The sequence below is a fragment of the Diabrotica undecimpunctata genome, chromosome 1 (assembly GCF_040954645.1).
Source record: "Diabrotica undecimpunctata isolate CICGRU chromosome 1, icDiaUnde3, whole genome shotgun sequence".
In the NCBI taxonomy this organism is placed as follows: domain Eukaryota; kingdom Metazoa; phylum Arthropoda; class Insecta; order Coleoptera; family Chrysomelidae; genus Diabrotica; species Diabrotica undecimpunctata.
Window position 1 is genome coordinate 107,840,764 of NC_092803.1, and position 26,627 is coordinate 107,867,390.

Consider the following 26,627-nt stretch of genomic DNA (forward strand, 5'->3'; position numbering starts at 1 on the left):
TTACCCATTTACACAAAATAGCGTTAGGTGTATTTTATGTGGTCTGACTATTTAATAGCTCTGCTCTGACTACAGATTTTACCTTTACAAAGTTTAAACCATTTTGTTCTGGATGCGCATGCTCGAGCTCCAATCCCTCTTTTCGTAAATTTCTCTCGAACGTCTGCCTCTTATCATACGACTCTTCCATAGTAGCGTGATGGTCCGAGGAATCCCATACTAAAACGAAATCTACCGATCTAACTCCATCATCAAAAAATATCTTTGGTGTAGCACATTTCACAGCATTACAAAGTCGACTAGAATTTTTACAACACGGACATTCGTGTGCTTCTTTTTGGTTGTTTTGGGAAATATTATTGCTAATTGGGGTTTCTCCGAATATGTCCTGAATGGTAGCTGGTTTCTCCATAAAATCCCTAAAAATTAAACATACATTACAATGGTAAAAAGATATATAGGAAAAATATAAGAAGTAAATACTTATCATTTTCCTTCATTAGTAAATATTAATTCAGCGGATATAAAATGAGAACTTAGAGAAATAAGGTTTAACGGTTAAATTAAATTTTTAATAATTACTATTGGATTGGCATACAACTTTCGGCTTCTTCCCGTTCAAAACTACCTTCCTAGAACTTATTCTCTAATATCCATAAGGAAAATAAAATTCCTGTAGTTCGCTGTATACCATGAATCATAAAAACTTTTATTTAAAAAAAACCTTTATGAAAGGTACATATATATTCTAAAAATGCCCATTAGGGTTACATCACAGGACGTTTTTGGACAAATAAGTCCATCATCAGTGCAGTTACCAGGTATACATGAGTTAAGCCACTAAATAGGTGGTAAAAACCCTTTAAATGTTGTTTGTAACTAAAGTAAATATGTATTAATTTATAAAGTTAACAACATTTAAAGAGATTTTACCCATTTTTTATTTAGTAGCTTTACTCATTTATACCTGTTAAATGCACTGATAATGGACTTATTAGCCCATCATCACCTTTAAAACGCATTTTGATTTTTATTGATAGGACACTCTGATCAAACGATATCGAATTTTTACCGTCGAGTTGATACAAATTTTATTTAAAATTGATTTGCAGCGCGTAACTGATATTCAAAGCCGCCTGTCGCTTCAGACGTTAGCGTTGTTTCCGAGAAAACGGTTCATTCTACACAAAAAGTGAAAATAACATTTTTGTTCAAAATTATTTCAGCTACAATTTTATTCGAAATATTCTTTCTACGGCGTACAGATTCTTAGTAAATAGATTCCTCCTCCTCCCTTCTGAGGGGGTTTTAGAGGAAGCCCGGGAGTAGGAGTGGTAAATTTTTTGCATCTTTTTTGGGATCCCAAAATTGATATTCTCAGCAAAATTCAGTTTGTTCGTATGATTTTTAGAGTTTCAGTGACATTTTTGTCTCTGACGACTGGAGTAGGGAGCTTAATAGAATATCAAATCACTATCCCCATAATGTTCACAGACGCCATCTGAATAACAAAAATATTCGATTAACTTAAATCGTAAAGAAGAGGATCTGCATCTAATCATAATGCGAATTCTGACAAACTGAGAGTGCCTGGGCACATTTCAGAGAATAGGCATCCGTCCGTTAACGCATGGTATTTGATAAAGCCTACATTGGTCGCAGACGAAAAGTCAGTACGAATTCATTTCAAATCACTCCTCTAAATATGGAAAATAATCTATTCTTACCAAATAACAATTGACAAAAGACAAATTTAATACTCAGACACAAAAATGTACCTTTTTATTAAAGGATTTTTTAATTAAAATTTTTGTGATTTCTGGTAAACAGACTACAGGAAATTAATTTTCCTTGTGAATAAGACACAAATTAAGATATTGATAAAAAATTAACATCATGAAAGATGAAAACAGCGGAGTTAAGAAGCATTAGGTAAACTATATACTAAGAAAAAATTTCACGTGTCTTAAACGAAAACTTAATAATCGATTTATGCAAACTATGAACCAGAAACTTAGATTAACACAAAAACTCTACCGCATAAACTGAATGTCACATATGTATTGGTTTCAAAGAGAAGCCATTGACAATAAACGACGAAAAAAAAAACAAGAAGCTGATTAAAGATAATAAAAATATAGAAAATTAAAAAGCACAGATACAGATACAATTTAATTATTACGTCCATTACCATATAGAGAAATACGAGTAAAGTTTATTCACTAATAATTTTAACAGAATTAGGTGCAACTTCTTGTGAGTCGCGGTACTTGTTATACATTTTCATATTATATACTGTTGTAAAAGATAAAAAATAATATTAAAAATAGTAAAACTATACTAACATTTTTATTAGGTTGAAGCACAAAAACAGTACCTAAATAAATTTCTTGTAATTACACAAATGTCCAAAAACAACTGAAAGGGAGAGCAAGCGCTTGATAACCACAACTAACGCAAAATATTTCATGACAAAACGGGGCCAGGCCGGAATAATGTCGCATGATGAAAAGTTATATGGAAACAAGATAGTGAAAATATACGAAAAACTAGATTAACCTAAAAAATCGATACGTTTTAATTAATGAAAGTAAGCTGTTAATAATTTATTTTTATTTTTAATTAGATTAAACTTCATATCCAACTCAACAATTACAAAATAGGTTTTAGTTTTAAAATAGTACAGGGTAAATTAGAACAAACTACCTACTACATTTACAACTTGCTTAAGTTGATTGTAGGGTATTATTAGTTTTCTACTAAGTATTTAAATTTATTCATTCAAGAATATGTTTAATTTATAAATTAAAGAGGAAATAACAACCAATAATTTTAAAAGTTATATTACATTTAACTGACTGATGATTATAAATACATCAAAGACACTGCCTACACAGATAAAAGTATGTAGACTAATCAGAGCAAAAAGTGTTCTAGCTATGAAACTAGAAAAAATAAAATTAATCACAAAACCAACAGTAACCGGTATAAACATTAACAATTTGAAAGAAAACTCAGATCACTACCAAAGGACAATGATGACAGATTACATGACCAAATCGACAGCTCTCAATTAATGGAAATCATCCTTCATAGTGCCACAGAAATCGGAGGCCCACAACAACAAAATGAACATAGTAAACTGTCTGATAAAACCAAAATATTGCTAAAACAAAGAAGGGAAATGAAAGTAAGCAGTTAGCAACATACAGAGAAGACAAAACACAGAACTTTGTAAGACAAAAAGAAAAAGTATTAAGGAAGTCATAAGAAAATAAAATGAAATATACGAAAAAACTATACGAAAAGTAAAATTGACAATTTAAAAAAAAATGAAAAGCGGTAGAACAGCTGGAATAGATGGCATACCAATGAAAGTGCTTTAATACGCTGGCAAAACAAACCTGATAAATATTAGCAGTCATATTTATGAATTGCCTAAGATGCATACCAGACCAATGGAATACAGCAAGCATAATTCTCATTCATAAGAAAGGTAGCAAAGAGGATATCAAAAACTACAGACCTATAAGTCTACTACCAATCATATATAAGATATTCAAAAAGATCATTAACAACAGATTAACAAATTGACAGCTAAGAGTGCAAGCAGGCTTTAGAAGTGGATTCAATACTCTGGATCATATCCGTACGCTTCGAGAACTAATGAGGAAAGCTATTGATTATGAAATACCGCTTGCATTAACCTTCATAGATTTCGAGAAGGCTTTCGATTCTATATATTCCAAGATAGTAAGAGAAGCTTTGACCAACCAAGGCATTGAAAAATGGTACATAAAGACTTTAGAAAATATATACAGACAAGCAAAAGCTTAGGTAAACATTTATGATAACAATCCAGAATTTCCCACTATCAGAGGCGTCCGACAAGGAGACGCAATATCACCAAAGCTCTTCACTGCAACTCTAGAAAATAGAAAATATATTCAGCACAATAAACTGGCAGAACAAAGGCCTATCCATTGATGGAGAATACCTTAGCCATCTAAGATATGCAGAAGACATCGTTCTGATTGCTAATAATCCTGCAAAATTACAAGAAAGTATAAGTGACCTAAATGTAGCTAGCAATGAAGTTGACCTAAAAGTGAACTTGATAAAAACAAAAACCATGTAGAACGAGCTAGTGGATGTCCAAGATGTAATAATAAACAAAACTTCACTTAAGACAGTAGACGAGTATGTATACATTGGATAATTAATACATAAACCTGGCTCCTTACTCCCAGAAATCAACAGAATAATGAAATTGGCTTGGGCACCATTTGGTAGAAACGCAGTTATATTCAAATCAAAGATGCCACTCCACCTGAAGAAAAAAGCAATCGATCAGTATTTACTACTAATCATGACATACTGCTGCGAAACTGGGACACTATAGAAAAAGATAATAGCGAAACTCAAAATTCCTCAAAGGTCAAGGGACCGATGCTCCATTTAGCGAGAAAAACTGACAATAGATGATCAACTAGAATTACACTGTGGTGTCCAAGAGGCGTCAAGAGAGCAAAAAGACGTCTTAATTTAAGATGGGACTATGACATAAGGAAACAAGCCGGTACAACACGGTACAGAAAAGAGAATACTAGACAATCATCATGGGTATAGTATTTTTCATATAAAAATGCGTGCACGTCACAATTTATATAAAGTGACGTCACTTATATTTAAAATTTCCAGAAAGTCAACCTTAGAGTTCAAATTTTCCTAACACAGCTAATAATACGAAACCCATACGGAACTGCTCGATCTTTCATAGGCGTCAGCATGGTATAATAATCAGAAAAATGTAATCATCATTATATTGAGAATATTAGAATTATATTGATTAAATAACCAAAAACTTTTGTTATTATTAATAATATAAATTTTATGAAATAACTCTAAGTCTAATATTCCACAAAATAATAATTTTAATTAAATATATTAGACAATTGTACGCAACTGATACGAGAATACTTCAAATTTTTTGACAGTTCAGCGTGTGGCAAAATTGTTTAAATTGTTGCCACTTTTTTAGAGTAAGAATTTTGTTTATGTTTTGATTTCTTACACAATTTGATCATAATATATGATATATTAATAAATTATATTTAAAAATACATATTAAATTTAGATTAATAGCTCCAAAAACTAATTATTGTTGTGTATTGTGATTGTGCTGTGCCAAAACAACTAAATAGTCTGTATAAACCTGATAAGCTTTCGTATAAGATAGATTATTTTTAACAAGAAATAATGGCGGGACGTTTTTACTATTAATACTCTAAAAGAGGTAAGTTTAAAATTTAGAATATATAATTTTGTATTAAAATGTTTTCTTATGTATTTTAGTGTGTTGCAGTAATCTTAAAACTAAGTGTGTTTACTGTTATATAATAGTTTGACAAATAGTTGACATTTAAAAAATTCCTCACTTACTAACTATTCTGATGTTTTGGCAACGCTGTGGGGTTCTGACGTCGTAAATCTTGAATGACGTGCACGCATTTTTATATGAAAAATACTACAGAAACAAAGAACGACTATGTAAGGGAGGCTGCCCCATAATCGGTAAAATGCATGAGAATAATGATTATATATATATATATATATATATATATATATATATATATATATATATATATATATATATATATAGTATTTTTCGTATAAAAATGCGTGCACGTCACGATTTGTATAAAGTGACGTCACTTATATTTAAAATTTCTGGAACGTCAACCTTAGAGTTCAAATTTTCCTAACACAGCTAATAATACGAAACCCATACGGAACTGTTCGATCTTCCATAGGCGTCAGCATGGTATAATAATCAGAAAAATGTAATCATCATTATATTGGGAATTTTAGAATTATATTGATTAAATAACCAAAAACATTTGTTATTATTACTAATATAAATTTTATGAAATAACTCTTTAAGTCTAATATTCCACAAAATAATAATTTTAATTAAATATATTAGACAATTGTACGCAACTGATATGGGAATACTTCAAATTTTTTGACAGTTCAGCGTGTGGTAAAATTGTTTAAAGCGTTGCCGCTTTTTTAGAGTAAGAACTTTGTTTATGTTTTGATTTCTTATACAATTTAATCAAAATATATTATATATCAATAAATTGTATTTATAAATACATATTAAATTTAGATTAATAGCTTTAAAAACTAATTATAGTTGTGTATTGTGATTGTGTTATGCCAAAATAACTAAATAGTCTGTAGAAAGCTAATAAGCATTCATATAACATAGATTATTTTGAACAATATATAATGGCGGGACGTATTTATTATTAATGCTCTAAAAGTGGTAAGTTTCAAATTTAGAATATATAATTTTGTATTAAAATGTTTTCTTATGTCTTTTAGTGTGTTGCAGTAATCTTAAAACTAAGTGCATTTACTGTTAAAATAATAGTTTGACAAATAGTTGACATTTTAAAAATTCCCTACTTACTAACTATTCAACTATTCTGATGTTTTGGCAACGCTGTGGGGTTCTGACGTCGTAAATCTTGAATGACGTGCACGCATTTTTATATGAAAAATACTATATATATATATATATATATATATATATATATATATATATATATATATATATATATATATATATATATATATATATAAGAAAAAAGAAATACTTGTGACTCGTTTGGAACAAATATATAAATATTTTGGATGGGTTGGAGTCAATAAAAGGGCTATTGGTTAACTATTTTTAATCTCGAGCTTTCAATTGCGTTTACAATTATTATCAAGAGCTGCTAAAAAATACAAAATATCCTACGAAGTTGAACTAGAAAGCAAAAAACTTTTTGTCAACTCACCAAATAAAATTAGGTTGGTTAATAAAATTGCTGCTAATATATTTGAAAAATTAAAATTGTGTTAAGAAACTTTTTCAAAATTATATTAAAATTTCAGAGAAACATTTATTAGATAATTATCAAAATGCAACTTTTATTGATTGCATTTACCAACTTCTACTTCGTCCTTTTTAGGGTCTCCATAATTGTCCTATCGCAGTGTGGTGGATCAATAAGAGTCCATTGGTTCAGAAAGCCATCAAGCAATACCCGTAGGTCTACAAAACGCAAGATTTGTCGAAACATTTGCCGCTGTCTGTGAGAGTATGCAAGAGAACCACAAACCATACATACGAGTATGTATGGTTTGTGAAGAGAACCGAGGTAGTCGATTTCAGGTGACTCACAAGAAGTCGGCCTTTCACTGACCATGAGTTTTGCATTTGGGCGACTTTTGCAACGATTTGGGCCTGAAGTTGAAGGTAAAAGACGACAAGGCATCTTCAGCAATGAGGTCCATTGTTAAATGAATAAATACGTCACCAAACAGATAAGATCCAACAGCTTACAACATATCCCGAAAAAGTCACAGTTTGGTGTGGGGTTTCGGCTGGCGGAGTCATCGGTCTATATTTCTTTAAAAATATCACGGGCTTGGTCAGGCCATCACGGTCAACGGCAAGTGCTCTTGGTCGATTACTACTAACTTATCGTGACCTTAATTGGATGATATGGTCACGAACGACATGTAATTTCAACAGGACGGAGCTACTTTCCACAAAACTGATGTCACATTGGATATTCTGTACGAGCGATTTGAGGGCATTTTCATCTCACTTGGAGGTTATCAGGTGAAATTCAGCCTGATTTATGCGCCACAGATATAAAAAAAATTTTTCTTCATAAACATTGCGAGGACTAAAACCTCAAATACACCATAGGTTATCAGTTTATTCAGTCGTAAACCAAATTTTGCAAAAATATGAATTTTGGTCAAGTATAAAATACCTTTATTTTTGGCAATATCGAAAATTGCTATGACAAAAAGTTGCTATGAAAATATTATATAGTAGCGTTAATTCAATAGATATGTTTGAATCCTCATCATCCTGAATTATAACTAAGAAGTCAACTGTTTATGGGTTATAAATTTTATTAAACGAGTTCATTTGATTTACATATCTAATATACTTTCCTATTGATGTTGAAAAAAATTAAATATACACGTTGCGCTTAATTTTTAAGATGTGTAACACTTTCCATGGATTGAAGCACTTTTTCACACAAATAGATTTATTAATTTATCGATATGCCTAACTAATAATGTGCCACAGATGGTATACAATTAAAGGGTTATAGAACTAGAAGAAAGGGGGCGACTGATGTTTGTGTCGTTACAATATATCACCTTTGAAATAAAAATCTTGATAAATTAGCAAAACAAAGGCGTTATCTTAAAAGGTATAATACTTTCAATAAATTATTTTTTTAGAAAAATAGAGACAAATTATTTAATAACTTCCATACTACTAGGCGCGTTTGACTTTTATACAAAAACTAATACTTACCGAGAATAAGTTTGAAAGTACATTAGGATGTTTTTCCAAAAACTGTCCTATTTAAAAGCGAACAAGTAACAATATTGTTATAAACATTCGTCGTACGAAGTAGGAAATTCAGTTATTAAAAATTGTATAATGTAAATTGTACCTTATAGTATACCTACATAGTTTAAATTTTGTTTTCGATTTTAGTATACAATAAACCGAATACGTGGGCAATAATACCAATAATAAACACTATCACCATAAGCCGGAACAGTCGACATTCTGATTTGGAAATTATTTTTACAAAGAATACTGATATGACTCAGACAGTGTTAATCAATATCAATTTACACATATTTTATTCAAAAATAAAAACCCCGAAAGTTCATAAAGTGTACAATTAAATATTGTTCGACGTACGTTTCTGGCTCAAGTCAATGTAAGGCTAATGTCAATATAATTTAGATAATCGCATATCATTAACAAAAAAAGTAAATATGCATCAAATATACTGTCATATTTTTCCTTTAAGTTTAAAAAATATTTCGATAACAGTCAAAAATAATTATCAAAGTTGTCTAATAGAATTGGTTTTTCATTTCTCTTTCTCCTTTATTTCTTTATATTATTTTTGTTTTCTAATAATAAAAAAAAGTAACTAACACTAACTAGAAGTATTTTGAAAAGGACTTCTTCGACGGTTAATAATTAATTATAATACAGTTCTCTAAACAAAATTTATACTCTTTGGTACATGCATCCAAAAATTGTTTTCTTACTTACTTACTTAGTCCTAAGCCTTTCTACCGTTAGGTGTAAGGCTGGTGGGGTTAAGATTTGCACTGTTGTCTCCATGCTATCCGGTCTTGTGTTAGATTTCGTGCACTTTCCCATGTCAATCCTTTCTTCTCAACTTCTTTTCTGATTTCGTCTACCCACCTAACTCTTGGTCTTCCTCGTTTGTTTTTCCCTTGCATTCTCGTTTCAAACACTCGTTTTGTTAATCTTTCATTCGACATTCTACACACGTGTCCGAACCATCTTAGTTGCCCCTCTACTATTTTTTCGTTTATTGGTTCTAGTTTTAGGTTTTGTCTGATTGTTTCGTTTCGTATTTTGTCTGTCCTCTTTCTGTTTGCTATTTTCCTCAGGAACCTTATTTCCATAGCATTGACTCGAGATTTTTGTCTCCCAGTCAATGTCCATGACTCGCTATTATACATGATTGTAGGTCTAACTACTGATTTAACGACTGCCGTTTTTACCTTCTCCGGTATTTCTTTTTTTCCCAAAAATGTTGTTTTCATAGTGTTAAATAAGCTTCCTGTTCGTCCCATTCTCTCATTTATTTCCATGTCTTGTTTACCGTTTGATTCAATTATTGCTCCTAGGTATTTAAAATGTTCCACTTGTTCTAGTTGTTTTCCGTTTAATTGTATTGCGTGTGTCTTTCTCTTATTTGAAATTATCATTGTTTTTGTTTTCTCTGTATTTATTTTCATATTTATGTTTGACAGTTCTTCTTCTAGGATTTCAAGGTTGTTCTGAAGGTCTTCTCTGTTTTCTGCTATCAAAACCATGTCGTCTGCGAATAGAAGCTCTGATAGTTGATCAGTTTCATTTGCCAGTATCCTAATATTAGTTTTCTCATTCTTCTCTTGGCTTTCTTTATTGCTGTATCCAGTACCACTGAGAACAGCAGTGGGCTCAACACGCATCCCTGTTTGAGGCCTTGACTTGTAGTAAATTCTTCGGATTCCTCGTTGTTGGTTCTCACCGTATTTGTATTATTATTGTACATATCCTTTATTACATCAATTGTTATCCTGTCAACTCCTCTTTCCTTTAATGTCCTCCATACGTCCTTTCTTTGTATTCTGTCAAACGCCTTTTCCAGATCAATAAAGCATATATGTATTTCTCTATTTTTATTGATTACTTTCTCACTTATTTGTCTTATTGTGAATATGTGGTCTTGCGTGCTTCTGTCCTTCCTGAATCCACATTGTGTATCTTCCATAGTTGGTTCTATTTGGGTTTTTATTCTTGTTTCTATTATTCTTGCGAATACCTTCCCAGGAATACTTGATATAGTAATACCTCGGTAATTATTACAGTTTCTCTTGTCGCCCTTTTTGTGTATTGGTAGTATAATGTCTTTCTTCCAGTCCTGTGGTATTTCTGCTCTTTTTATGATATCATTCATTAGTTCTTTCATGCTGTCCACTCCCTCTATTCCCATGAATTTTATCATTTCCGGGGTGATATCATCCTTGCCTGGTGCTTTGCCTAATTTAACTCTTTCAATTGCCTTTTCTAGTTCCTCTGTTGTTATGGGTTCTACTTTTTGTTCTTCATTAATTTCTTGTATATCCACTATGTTGTCTACGTCTGTATGAGTTAGCTCTTTGAAATGTTCTCTCCATCTTTCCATTATTTGGTTTTCTTCTGTTATTACCTTTCCATTCTTGTCTTTTATATTCGGCATCATGTGTTCTTTCTTTTGTCTGAGCTGTTTTAATGCGCCATAGAAGAGTTTTTGGTTTTCTCTATAATTATTTGTCATTTTTAGTCCAAACTTTTCCCATGACCTTTCTTTTTCTGCTTTTACAGCTATTTTAACCTCTTTTCTTTTTTCTTTATATGCCTCATAATCTTCTACTATTCTTCTTCTAAATTGTTTTCTACAATGACAATACTTGATCCTGTGAAATTTATAAAAAAGTCACGAATGAGATTGGATAGGAAGGACCAGATTCTCGTTAAAGGAAAACTAAAAACAACCAAAGAATAGTCATGAAAAAAAGAAGAGATAAAAAAAAATCCGTCCGGAAGGGCGTATACTTTAGTGTATCCGTATTAATTTTATCTTTATTTTAGCCTTCTAGTACATTAATCATCTGATCTTTTATGTTATGCACCATGCCATTGTCATTTCAGAAACGAAATTTATAATTTCGAACCATATTTCGAAAGCCTTAAGGTGTTTTAGATCGCTTTTATTTACAGTCCAAGACTCAAGACCATAAAGTAAGACCGAGAACACATATACAGCAAAGTAGGATGATATATATAATTATATATATATATATATATATATATATATATATATAGTGTATTATTCCGTATGCAATTTCGTAGCTGACATAGAAAACATACTTTTACATTCGGAAGCCAATGAACTCCTCGAATTAAGATCATCTGCTAATAATATTATCACAAACTTTTAACATAAACCTCCCTATGCCAGCTCGGATATAGATGATGCCTATAGGCAAACGTCCACATTCCTTAAAGAACACCCTGACCTGATGGTATTAACCAGCGACAAAGGCAATGCAACAGTACTAATGATGAGTGAGCAGTACTTAAACCTGAGCTAACAACTTCTAGATGATAATAAATATTATCAGCCTCTGCTCCGCAATCCCACCTCAACTTACACAAATAAAATAAATAAATTCACCACTGTACTAAAAAACAAAAAAATCATCGATGATAAACTAGCCAAATCCCTCCATAACTATAATGGCAATGCCCCTAGGTTCTATTGTCTTCCTAAAATCCATAAGCCCCAACTGAGTATGCGTCCTATACTATCGTCAATAAACGCTCCTAACACTAACGTAGCCCAATTCCTACCGGACATTCTTTCACAAGCATACAATTATAAGAACGATTTCAACATAGTAGACTCTTTCCAGTTCAGTGAATTTATCAATAATTATCAGTTACCAAGAGAATATGTCTTAGTAAGCTTCGACGTAGTATCACTGTTTTCTAATCTCCCACTCTCTAGCGTCGTCACGTCACTCCGGAACCATTGGAATGAAATCCAACCACACAGTCCAGTATCATGGGAAACATTCTCGGAATTATTAAAACTGACGTTTGACACCAATTATCTAATATTTAATGACAAATATTATCGCCAAATCTTTGGAACTCCCATGAGATCGTCCATTTCCCCCATTCTAGTTAATTTCGTACTCGACGACCTTATCAATGAGAGTATCAGTAAATTAGATTTCCGGGTTCCCTTTGTAAAGCGTTATGTCGACGACTTGATCCTAGCAACACCACCTGATAAGATTTTAAGCACCTTATCAGTCTTCAATAGCGTTGATCCTCACCTTCAATTTACATGTGAACTGGAGGTTGATAACAGCATACCGTTTTTGGATATGCGAATCATACGCACACATAGTAACACATTGGGCACTACGTGGTACAGGAAAGACATGGCGAGCAACCGGTTCTTAAATTACCACTCTACACACCCAATAAGATACATAATCTTGTACAAGCGCTTAGCTTTAGAGTACACACGTTGACCCATACGCGGTACAAGAGGGAATCTTTGGATTTACTCAAATCCATTCTCATTGATAACTCTTACCCCATATCCATCATCAACAGATATCTTTTGTCTAAAAGCTATGGTCATTCTATTTCGGAAACGCCTAACGGTGCAATACTAGCCTCCATATCCAATAGCATACCGACGAACATTTCCCCGTTAACCCCAAAACCAGCCACAAAATATGCTTCTCTTCCCTATTTCCCACAAATTACGAACAAGCTTACTAAACTATTCAAAAACATACCCGTCAAAATATCCCTAAAAAATACTAAAACCATTGGAAAGTTATTCTCCAAGTCTAAAACTCCACTAAGCTCGTTAGAGCACACCAATGTTGTCTATCAGATACCCTGTTCAGAATGCAACTCCTGCTACATTGGCCAGACCAGTCGGTCTCTCCTAGGGTGTATAACTTCACACAAAAGTGATATTAGACTTTCCAAACCCTCTTGTGCCCTTGCACAACACGCCATTTCCACCAAACATCTCATTAACTTCACAAATACCAAAATATTTGCGAAACAACATAACCATCAGAAACTTTCTTTTATTGAAATGTGTGAGATCCTCAAGAACTCATCGGCAATCAACAAAAGAGCCGACATCGACAATTTGAGCCAGGTTTACCACTCTCTCATCTTACGAAATAAATAACCCCTATTCTCAGTTAAAATTTGGCTTATTTTCCAATCAAAAAATAACACAATCATCCCCTATTTCCAAGTTTCATTAAAACATAAATAAAAACAATATATAAAAATTTTCCGCCATACAAATCTACCCGTCCAACTAATCATGCAATGACCCCTGTAGAAGTTCATAACTGTCTCAAACCTTGGAATTTGGTGACATATGGGCCTTTAAAAAGTTTTTGGTATCGCGTCACGTTGTTTGCATAGATTGCAATAAATCAGAGCTTTGTTTGCCTGGTGGAGAACCATCTAAATGAAGCCGAACGTTCGTTTAAAAATTTTTTAAATCTTCGTATCTACGAATATGAACATTATTTTCTGCAGAGTTTGTGTGTTTTTTGTTTTGTTTTTTTTTGTTAAGTTAGTTTTAAATAATGAGTAAAGTTTACAGTTTACATAATAACATCGATAATATACTACATATTGAGTTGTAAGTTATGAACTATAAACATCTGTATTTCTTATAAACTCTATGTCATCTTTTATATTTTAGAGAACTGATGAAGCTTTAGAAGTATAAAGCGAAACGTCTTCGATAAACTTATGAAGTAGTTGACTTCTTTTTTTATTTGCCAACCTGAATGACCGATTAAACCTCTGAATTCACTAGTTGAATACTTTAGAAATATGTATATATATATATATATATATATATATATATATATATATATATATATATATATATATATTGTAGCGAGATTAAATAAAACGAGCGGTTCGAATTTATATACATATATCTATTTATAACTTTACAGTTCGGTAGTATCTTAACGACTAACTCTACTTCTAACATTGTTACCTATATATACTACAGTTACTAGGTTCGAGAATATTCTGGCGTTGTCCCACCTCTAATTCGCCTACGTGACCGGTTATTCTCTCTCGCACTCGATACGCCTCGAATCTTCGAGAAGAGTATTAGAGATGCAATGCAACCGTTACCTGGGCCATGCCGAGAGCATGTTCGTAACACTGCTCCCCTCTTAAATCTGATCGTCCCGATCAGCAACTCTATATGTAGGCACAGGATGGCGGAATCTACAGGACTCTCCAGCTCTGCATGAACCCTTTAGAAAGAAATAACAGACTTTGAAGGATACGATCTCATCGGGTTAATGCAACACACAGTAATTCGTACGCCGGTTTCTCGGAAGATTACTTCAAGCATGCTTCTGACGATCTTCCAGTCCAGATTATCTAGTGCATGGCCTATCTTGGGTAAGGCCAAATTCTTGATGTCGTAATTGCACACAATTTTCTTCAAATTAGTTAGAGCACGCCATATATCCTCGTAGCTTGCCCTGTCTGTATAAGACTTTCTGGTCACCATATACAGCAAAGATCGGGAACCCTCTTCTAATCTCAGTACTCTTCCAACTTTAGGCTGCTGGTTTTTTAACTCGTCCAAACGACCGAATTTCTTATAAAATACGGATGAGATTCCTTTAGTCATCTCAAGATCTTGGGCAACACAGTGGGCTAGAGAGACGTTTTGCGGAACACTAAAAAGATCCTGCTGAACTTCTGTGGTCACGCCGAATCTAGCACTCTTTCTCTCTGCGTAATTTGACATAAATTCATTAAAGCTTGGTCGCCGGTCATCTTTGATCTCATGTTGAAGGGTTCGTGCTTCTTCTGTTTCATTTGAGCCAGCATATGGTGCAAGACGATTTATGTGAACTACTTTTGGTTTACCTTTCGGCAACTTCTTAATTCGGAATATTACGTCATTTATTTTCTTTTTAATTTCATATGGACCTTCCCATTGTCTTTGCAGTTTGGGAGACAAGCCTCGACGACGTTGTGGACTATAAAGCCAAACAAGATCACCTACTTCATAGCTTTCACTCTTGCATCGAGAATCATATTGGTCTTTCATTCTGTCACTGGCTATCTGGATGTGTTGTCGGGCAAGTTCATGAATGTTGTTCATTCTTAACTTCAGGCGGTCGACATAATCTTCGCTTGCAACATGTTCTTCGGAAGGTCTGCAGCCAAACTCTAGGTCGCAGGGTAAACGAACTTCACGACCTAACATCAGGCAGGTTGGAGTCTGGCCTGTAGTTTCATTCACGGCCGAGCGGTACGCCATTAGGAATAAATGAATGTGCTGGTCCCAATCTCTTTGATGTTCTGATACAACTTTGGACAGGTGTTTACCCATTGTTCGGTTCATTCTCTCGACCATTCCATCTGATTGAGGATGCAGGGGTGTAGTTCTGGTCTTATTGACACCAATCAATTTACAAACGTTTTGGAAAAGGATTGACTCGAAGTTTCGCCCTTGGTCGGAGTGGATCTCCAAAGGAACACCAAATCGGCTAAAGAATTCTTTAACAACTACCTCTGCAACGGTAGCAGCTTCTTGATTTGGTATCGCATATGCCTCAGTCCATTTCGTAATCATTTGTCTCTGGAAGTGGACCTGCAATGTCGATTGCGACTCTTTCCATAGGACTACCAACATTGGACTGTCTCATGGGTGCCCTCTTTTTACCAGCTGGACAATTACTGGTTGCACACAGTTCACATTTCCGGCACCATCTTCTTACATCATCTTTACAGTTCACCCAATAGAACCGTTCTCGAACCTTTTGCAGAGTCTTCGTGATACCAAAGTGTCCACCTGATGCACCGTCATGCAACTGACGCAATACTTCTGACACTTTACTTTTAGGTACAATCAACTGAAGCTTAGTTTCTGTACCATCATCGTTCTCAAAGGTTCTATACAGAAGATCATCTTTCAGCACTAGACAATTCCATTGGCTCCAGTAACACTTGACTTCTGGACTTCATGCACTAATGTCTTGCCAAGAAGGTCTTTCACTTCGACGCATCCAATCCAATACTCTTTTTATATATGGATCATCTGCTTGAGCGTCTTGTAGCTGTTGAGGCTGCCATTGATCATTAATGACGGTGGTTCGTCTCACGGGGCAAAGTCGTTCTTCTAATTTAAGACAGTGATTACAATTTGCACTGCACGGCCGTCTCGAAAGGGCATCAGCATTTGAATGAACTCTGCCAGCCCTGTGTTCGATCTCGTAATCATATTCTTGCAATCGTTCTAACCATCTTGCCATCTGGCCCTCTGGATTACGGAATTGTAGAAGCCATTTTAGAGCAGCGTGATCCGTGCGAAGAAGAAACTTTCTGCCATACAAGTATTTATGGAAATGCTCGCAAGCCTTTACTACGCCTAGCAATTCTCTCCTAGTAACGCAATAGTTTCTTTCTGGTTTCGACAAGACTTTGCTAAAGTAAGCGATGACTTTCTCCTGTCCATCTTGGATTTGTGAGAGAACAGCTCCTATTGCACTGTTGCTTGCATCGGTGTCCAACACAAATTTTCCTGCCTGTCTAGTGTAGCTTAAATTGTAAGTTTTCGAAAGCTCTTTGACACTCTTCGTTCCATGTATATTCTTTGCCTTCTTCTGTCAACTTTGTTAATGGCTTGGAGATGTTGGCAAATCCTTTGACAAAACGTCGGTAATATGTACATAGGCCAAGAAAACTTCTAATTTCGTGTTTATCTCTTGGTACAGGCCAATCCTTAATTGCTGAAAGTTTTTCAGGATCAGCTGTTACACCATTACTTGCTACAATATGTCCCAAGTACTTCACTTCTCGTCGAAACAAGTGACATTTCTTTGGACTTAACTTTAAATTCGCTGCCCGCAATCGTTGAAAGACTTCTGTCAGATTATTGGCATGTTCATCGAAGGATCTTCCAACTACAATTACATCATCCAAATAAACCAGGCATGTTTTCCATGTTAGACCTCTTAAAACTGCCTCCATTAATCTTTCAAATGTGGCCGGGGCATTACATAAACCAAAGGGCATAACTGTGAACTGCCAAAGCCCTGATCCTATCGAGAATGCGGTTTTTTCACGATCAGCTGGCTCCATGTCTACTTGCCAATATCCACTTTTCAGATCGAGTGTGGAGAACCAACGAGAACCAGAAAGTGTATCCAAAGTATCGTCTATTCTGGGCAAAGGATAACTATCTTTTTTAGTTACTGCATTGAGCTGTCGGTAGTCAATACAAAAACGTGTTGAACCATCTTTCTTCTTTACTAGCACTACTGGTGATGTCCACGGACTATTTGATGGTTCAATTACCCCTTGTTTGTTATATCTTTGATGATGTCTTCGGCTTCATCTCTTTTCGCAAATGGAAGTCGTCTAGGTTGTTGTCTGATTGGCTGAGCGTCTCCGGTATTAATTTTATGCTTTACTATGCTTGTTTTGCCATTATCCTTCTTATCCATGGCAAAAACATCTTGAAATTATATCAGCATAGACTTCACTTTTTTAGTTCGTTCATCATCAAGATTTTGGCACGTTTTAATCATCGTCTCAACAAGCTCCTTTGGATACTTAGATTTCGACGGTTTCTCATTAGTATTCATGGAACAAATCGAAGCCACGGGAACACACTGTCCGATCAAAGTTCTTTTACTTAACTTAATAGCATTTCCCTTTAAATTCATAACTCTTACAGGGACGACATCTCGAATTCTCACCAAAGCTTTTGCCGTTAGGAACTCGGCATTGTTCACATCTTCGACCATCCTTAAACTTCCCTCTCGGCAGTAACCATTAGGTCTCGTCATCAAAATTTTCTCACTATTACCGGGTATTGTTACGTCACAAGTAGTTATTAAGCTAATAACATCTTCTTTGTTTTCATGAAACAGCAACTCTTCACCACTGTTCTCAAGAACTCCATCTTTGACATTCAACACAGCCCCAACTTTCCTTAGTAAATCCATCCCCAATATGATCTCGTCGGAGATATCTGCAATTAATACTGTATGTTTTACTGTGGTCTGGCCAATGGATACCGACATATTAGCCTCGCCATATGTATTAATTATCTCACCAGTTGCTGTTCTAAGCTTTACTGTTGCAGGCAATAATTTAAGATGGCCTCGTACTACTTCTGGCCGTGCAATAGTTCTCGTTGCACCTGTATCTACCAAAAACGATCTACATTTATTATTGATACGACCCTCTATGTACAAGCTATGAATTCCACCTGAGGATGTAATGTTCACAGTTACTATGGGGGCTGTGTTTCTCGAGGTCGGCAGTTGCCCCTTGTTGTCGACCCGTTCTAGTTTTCCGACTGTTGTATCATTTTCTTGCAATTACGGCGAATACTACGTCACCGCAATTCCAACATCTGGGCTCGCGTCTCTTCGGCATCGTGTTACGAACTACTTTTCGTACCATTTCTTCCAGACGTTCATCGTTTGGTTCGTCGCCTTCTTCAATGGTTCTTACTCGATGACTCCGTGAAGTTTGACTAGCTGTTTCATGTTCCAAGGCAATAGCGAGCGCTTCATCTAGAACTTTCGGTCTTGCTAGTCGTAAAGCTTTCTGTAATTCACTTTCTTTTAACCCATTGACGAAGGTATCTACAGCAGTTTCTTCTAAAATGTTGTCTGGTACCTCCGGATAAGCCAACCGCACTATACGAGCAACATCTGCTTCAAACTCTTGCAAATTTTCACTTGCTCGTTGAATTCTATTTCTTAGTTGCGCCTTGTAGACTTGTTGTAGATGGGCATCTCCATAACGTTTGTCGGGTAAACAAGGTCTGGTAACATTTTTCTTGACCCTTAGGAATCGATCTTAGGATATCTGCAGCATCACCTCGTAAAGCAGCAGTCAAGGAAACAGCTTTTTCTTGTTCTGTCCAATGATTGGCTGTCGCAATAGCTTCAAATTGTCTGAGGTATATGGACCAAGAAGACTTTCCATCAAATGGTGGCAATTTGAATCTCATATTATGTGTCGTTTCGTCTCTAGGTGATTCTTCTTTCACTACCGGATCTAAGGCTATTGTGTTAACTGGTGGTAGCACTTTTGTATTAGTTATCTATCATGCTCTCTAACTGTTTGATCTTCTCTTCTACTTTATCGAATGTTCTTGTGACTTCTTCAAATTTGGCATTGTTTTGATTACATACTTCGTCGAATCTTCTAGACATATTTTCGAATTTCTCGTCGTTTTGTCTAGCTATTTCTTTAATAGTTTGAGACGTTTCATTGAATCTTTCATCATTCTTTCGAGAAGATTCTTCAATCATTTGAGACGTTTCATTGAATCTTTCATCATTCTTTCGAGAAGATTCTTCAATCATTTGAGACGTTTCATCGAATCTTTTGGAAACAGTCTCGAATTTATCATCAGTTTTTTTAAAAGTTTCTTCTATCTTCATTGAAACTGCTTCTTCTGCTGACTGAAAATGGAATGTCTCTGGGTGATCTCCATTCTTGTTAAGAACAGTTTAGTCGTTCTTGGAGTATCTTCTTGGACCCGCTGCAGTCTTCATCGCGTTCTTCCAGTTGCTCACGCAACTGTTTTACTGAAAGTTGTACTAGCAGCATCTTTGGTCAGGCACACACGTACTTTTTAAATGTTCTTTCGTACAAAGATCACTACCGATCTACGCGGATGTTCCCGACGAACAATACTTTTCAAAAGTTCAAAAGTCTTTTTCAAAAGTCACTGCTGAATTTATTTTTTCTTACCCCATACCTGACACCACTGTAGCGAGATTAAATAAAACGAGCGGTTCGAATTTATATACATATATTTATTTATAACTTTACAGTTCGGTAGTATCTTAACGACTAACTCTACTTCTAACATTGTTACCTATATATACTACAGTTACTAGGTTCGAGAATATTCTGGCGTTGTCCCACCTCTAATGCGCCTACGTGACCGGTTATTCTCTCTCGCACTCGATACGCCTCGAATCTTCGAGAAGAGTATTAGAGATGCAATGCAACCGTTACCTGGGCCATGCCGAGAGCATGTTCGTAACACTATATATATATATATATATATATATATATATATATATATATATATATATATATATATATATATATATATATATATATATATATATATATATCAGCACTACAGGATGCTTAAACTCTTAAATATTGGGGAAATCTGCAAGAAAGTCTCTAATGAGTATCAATTGTTTCGCCGAACATTTTCGCCAAAGAGAATTAATTTGGCTTCTTCAGGGCTGAAAGAGAATAAATTATAATTAGCTACCATATATTATCTATTAAAACATTATTGATCTTACCGTAACTTAGAATTGTAGAGTTAGAATATTAAAAAACTTTGCTAGTAACATAGTGGCGTTTTTTGTTACTATGTGCAAAAAAAAAGTTTTTTTAAGGTTTGAACTGAATGAAATTCAAACGCTTATCCAACACCATTAGTGAATAAGATTTTGTTTAATACTATCCATAACGAAGATATTTCACCTTCCTTCGCGACTAACAATGCTGATCCTGATGTCTTAAGTGGTAGCCCAGTCTCGGATACTCCTATCAACAGATATTTTTCATTACCATATTTCAGAGATATCACTCCGGGGTTAACAAGGATTCTGAAAAGTGTTGAAAATAGCTTTGGTAATAATAATAACAACATTAAACTTAATGTGGCTTGTAGATCAGCCCTAACAATTAATGATCTTTATTCTAAGATAAAAGATAAGACTCCCATAGATAGGCTTAGTAACATTGTCTACAACATTCCATGTCTCTCTTGCAACAATTCCTACATCGGTCAAACATCTCAATTATTGAAATCACGTATTACACTACACAAAAGTGATTTTCGACTTCACCCTGACCGTTGTGCATTAGCCAAACATGTCCATTCCACTGGTCATCTCATGGACTATACGAACACTACAACTCTCCACCGTGAGAACAATAAATCTAAAAGAGAGTTCATCGAAATGTCTTATATTTTCCTTAACGATTTCTCCATTAATGTTAAGAGTGACATTAAGAATCTAAGCGATATATACCACTTCTTACTTAAATCAGATACCAAGAACAATACAACATCACAGATAACTAATTTGACTGATATATCCAATAACAACTAACCTACCTTTATAATTAATTTTCATTAACTAAAAAAGATAACTTTCCCTTGCTTTTCTTAGATACATCTCAATAAGATATAATAATGCATGAACAATAGAATATAATTAAATAAAGAAAATCAAAATAATATTTCCCTATACTGGGATTTAATTTCATTCGTTTTTTACCAATGAACCTTAACGACATAAAGATTCATAAGAACTACTGAATTTGTCAGCGCTTGCGTTCTGGCTAAAACAGAACCTCACTTTTAAACTTTCTAAAAATCAAAATTTAGTTATTGCCGACAATTCAAAGAATTACCTCCTTTTAAATGTAGTTACATTGGGTTTTTCGATTAACCTTGGGTATACCTTTGCGTGTTAAGTTCAAAGCTACCATACATTTCAAACCTTAAAAAAACTTTTTTTTGCACATAGTAACAAAAAACACCACTATGTTACTAGCAAAGTTTTTTAATATTCTAACTCTACATTTCTAAGTTACGGTAAGATCAATAATGTTTTAATAGATAATATATGCCCTCTTTCAGCCCTGAAGAAGCCAAATTAATTCTCTTTGGCGAAAACGTTCGGCGAAACAATTGATACTCATTAGAGTCTTTCTTGCAGATTTCCCCAATATTTAAGAGTTTACTATATATATATATATATATATATATATATATATATATATATATATATATATATATATATATATACAGATTGAACGAATTTAAAACGGAACATACAAAATCAATGTATTTCGGCTCAACTCCGCTCTAGGTGGTTGGCCAACAAAAGGTTGTCAAATAATTATATTATAAAAATCCAATACTTCAGCGGGCTGCTGGATTCTGAATTCATTCAAGAACAAGTCAAAACTCCACCCAAATAGGTTGCCTAGAATCACTGTGAAAACTAGACTACACAAGCAGTTATTATGCTGTCAAACCACTTATCGCTTCCTTATAGTCCAAGAGATAGTGCCGAAATTTTGAACTGATCAGTAATATGACATTTCTCTATTGGAATATATTCATTGTAACTGGGTTAAGACTTTGCCTTACAGGCGGACGCCCCTCGTGGTACAGGGGGTTGCTATACAGGGATGAAGTTGTAATTTTTTTCAGAAAAATTAACGATCGATAATATGGCTGAAAATTTGCCCAGAGCAAGATCCAGGTATAACGAGACGAAATCCCAAAGGGCGGACGCCAGAGTGGATACATAAGGGGTGGCGGACAGGGGTGAAATTGCAATTTTTTGGGGAAAAATTAACGATAAGTAATATGTCCGCCATTTTCATAGCTCATTATTTAGCCCCTAAAAACTCTAAATCCAAAAGGGCGGACAGCTGGGTTGGTACAGAGAGCCATAAAACGGGGTCAAATGTACCACTTGCCTGCGCATTTTAGGTCTCGGTAACAATTTTCAAACTGATTTTATTATATTTTTATACCGATTGATTTGAAAATTTGTATGCTCACTTCTGTTACTATTCTGAGAAGCGTCAAGTAGAGTTTTCCTAAAAATTTTCCAAAAAAATTTCCGTAAATGAAAATTTTCGTAATTTTTTGAGGTAAAATCTAATTTATAAAATCCTTTCAATTATCTGTAAGTTATACAATGATTTTTTTCCAAAAATTTTCAAACGATTTTTCCGATAAGAAAAAAAAATTAAGAAAACTTTTCTAAAACATTTGATCGTCATCGTCTGAATCTTTTATAGAATATTTTGTAGTTTTAAAATGATATTATGATAATGTTTTGTTTTTCAAACTAAAGTCATATTTACTTTACAAATCACATTTTTTTCTTAAATATAAATATTTTACGAATTAATTTTTAATTGAATAAATGTTTGATATTTGATATTTCATTAAATTAAAGTAATTTTATAATGTTAACTATTAAATATTTTTGGTATAACAAATAGTAATTATACTTATTTTTTATTACAATAAAAAGGTTTTTAAATTTATATTGCATAAATAATGGTTGTTCAGATATAAGAAAAATTTGATTTATTATTACATTAATAATTAAATACAAAATATATTATTTCTATTTATCAATAGGTAAAATTCAATTTGTAGAATTCCTTTAACATTTTACAAATAATTATTAATAAAAATCAATTTAATAGTGGAATTTTAAAAGTGAAACTTTCAAATTGCTTGAATTTTTTTTTTCATTAGTTAATTATAATTTTACAAATTCTGTTTGGACATTAATTTTGCATCATTATTTTAAAATATTAAAATAATAATGATGCGCGTTCCATTTAGATCAGTAATTCTAGACGCATGCGCTAAATGTAATAAGTATCAAGATGCTTTTATCCAACTTGGTGAAACTGACTTCGATTGTAATGAATTTTTTGAAACCTTAGAAACTTTCATATGTCACATATGGAACAGGACTGACGAGAACAATTCCAAAAAAAAAAAAATAAACGATGTCAGATTTTCACTATTTAACCGGCAGTATAAGTTGCATGTTATGAACGAGCCTTTTTAAAAAAAAACTAAAAAATTTCGATGCTTCAAGCTTACCACCATGTCAAGATGAATTACACCAACATCTACAGCGAGCCCATTATATTTCAAATATTTGGACAAATGCTCATAAAAAAGTACCAACAGAATTGATTGTTGAAGAACATGGTTGGGAGTTTGAAGATGAAACATATAAATTCAAATGGTTTAGTGGACCTCAGATGCCAGAATCAATTCGAGAAGTAGTGATTGAAAATGAAGCAGATAATGAATGTGATATTATTGAAAGTGAAAGTGACGAAGATGATGAAAGTGATGACATCAGTGAAAGTGAGAAAAATGACGAAATTTTTAAAGTTTTTCTAAATTTTTTTTTCTTATCGGAAAAATCGTTTGAAAATTTTTGGAAAAATTCATGGTATAACTGACAGAAAATCGAAAGGATTCTACAAATTAGATTTTACCTCAAAAAATTACGAAAATTTTCATTTACGGAAATTTTTTTGGAAAATTTTGAGGAAAACTCTACTTGGCTTTTCAGAATAGTAACAGAAGTGAGCATACAAATTTTCAAATCAATCGGTATAAAAATATCATAATAAAATCAGTTTGAAAATTGTTACCGAGACCTAAAATGCGCAGGCAAGTGGTACATTTGACTCCGTTTTATGGCTCTCTGTACCAACCCAGCTGTCCGCTCTTTTGGATTTAGAGTTTTTAGGGGCTAAATAATGAGCCATGAAAATGGCGGACATATTACTTATCGTTAATTTTTTCCCAAAAAATTGCAATTTCATCCCTGTCCGCCACCCCTTATGTATCCACTCTCGCGTCCGCCCTTTGGGATTTCGTCTAGTTATACCAAGATCTTACTCTGGGCAAATTTTCAGCCATATTATCGATCGTTAATTTTTCCGAAAAAAATTACAACTTCATCCCTGTATAGCCACCCCCTGTACCACGAGGGGCGTCCGCCTGTAAGGCAAAGTCTTAACCCAGTTACAATGAATATATTCCAATAGAGAAATGTCATATTACTGATCAGTCCAAAATTTCGGCTCTATCTCTCCGACTATTAGGCAAGCTCCTCTTTCCTTTAAAGGAGACAGATAGTTGAACGATATTTTATAAAATGTCTATCACCGGGTATGGATTTATTTTTGTCCAAGTTTTATATTGGTCCACTATTTCAAATGCAGTTCAAACAGACATATATTAAATTGTATGTTCCGTTTTAAATTCGTTCAATCTGTATATATATATATATATATATATATATATATATATATATATATATATATATATATATATATATATATATATATATATATATTTCCTATTTCAAATAAAATTTCCTAGTCTGTTCTTTAAGTTCTGGGGGAGGTGAGTAATGCAAAATTAAGCAGTTCAAGCAACACTTACATCCAATAAATTATTGACTGGTATCAGCTTTATACCTTGTTGACTGTAGATCGAAAATAATTGTACATATGAGTATGTACTTACATGACTATCAAATCTCGAACCACTACCTATTTTCAATGAGGCATCTTTAAGAAATCTATGATTACAATTTTCTATTTTATAATTAGACCAATCTAATTTTTTAGAAGATTTTAATATCAAATTTTTAATATAAGATTTAAATGTTAAATTTGAATAAAAAATTAGACCTAAACATTTTGTCTAAAAATTTTGATTTATATTTACACCGTTAAGATACTATATGAATAAAAAAATACAATATATCTTATATACTAAAAGGCTAAGCCCTTTTCTTGTGCGCAATACTCCTCCTAAACGGTGATAGATAGGAGAATAAATTTTTTGAATAATTAAACAGATTGTTGAGTAGATTCTTGAGTAGATCGTTGACTAGTATAGTAAAGTATAGGAATTCAATATACACAATGCAACAACGCGTCAATTCTCGAATGCTGGAATGCACCAACAAGTGTTTCCACTTAAGGAATAACGATAATGACCACTCAAAATTCGGGATCCTCCTGTCTCCGAGTTTAATTTATGGGGTATGTTTTACACTATCTGATGAGTTGGTATTTTTTTATTTTTATGTTTAGTTAGAAAGTATTCTGTTTCCAACAAGTGCAGCGTGTGTTAGGTGTTGTGATTGATATTTAGAGATTTAGACTACGTTTTGCGTTTAATACTTGAAGAATTAAATAATGAGGTAAGCATTACTTTGTTTTTAATTTATTAGTTAGAAATATATTATTAATTTTGTTGGGAATAAGCCACAATTTTACTTTAAATTAGGTTTATTTTAAATAAATAAATAAAAAATAAACTTATTATAAAGTAAAATTGTGGCATATTCTCAAAAAAGTGGAAGAGTAGGCGGTAGTGTAGACTAGCGCGGAGCATCATACTGTTTTCTGAATTTTTTAAATTTAAATAATATTTAAATATAAATTTAGTTAGTTAGAGTTCTCAAACCGACTTCTTTTTCTTAAACGTGACATTTTACAATGTAAAATATGCAAAAAAAAGTTACTTCCGGTTTTACTTCCGTTTTTTATTTAAGAGGGGCGGAGTCTAACAATCATATTGTTTCCGTTTCCTAATGTAAATCTTCCTGAAAATCCTACTACCGAAACTACTGTATCAATTTTCTTTTTAAAAAAATTGGCGTCGATACAGTTTATTTTTAGGATTTTTGGAACATTTACACCAGGCGACGGAAACGAAGGATCGTTAGACTCCGCCCCTCATCATAAATATCAGCAAAACTTACATCAAAACTCGATG

General features: G+C 33.5%; 1 protein-coding gene across 6 annotated transcripts in view; it reads right to left on the reverse strand.

Annotated features, from left to right (window-relative positions):
• The window catches only part of LOC140452119 (anoctamin-5-like), a 127,185-nt gene that overhangs the window by 80,635 nt on the left and 19,923 nt on the right, over window positions 1–26,627 (reverse strand). For 4 of the 6 annotated variants that reach the window (XM_072546205.1, XM_072546213.1, XM_072546196.1 and 1 more), the window contains exon 3: window positions 83–419. In XM_072546205.1, the coding sequence (XP_072402306.1) occupies window positions 83–419 (337 nt within the window). Of the gene's footprint in view, window positions 1–82; window positions 420–8,398; window positions 8,532–8,556; window positions 8,700–26,627 lie in introns of those variants that run through there. The other 2 variants (XM_072546239.1, XM_072546231.1) reach the window with 2 other exon arrangements.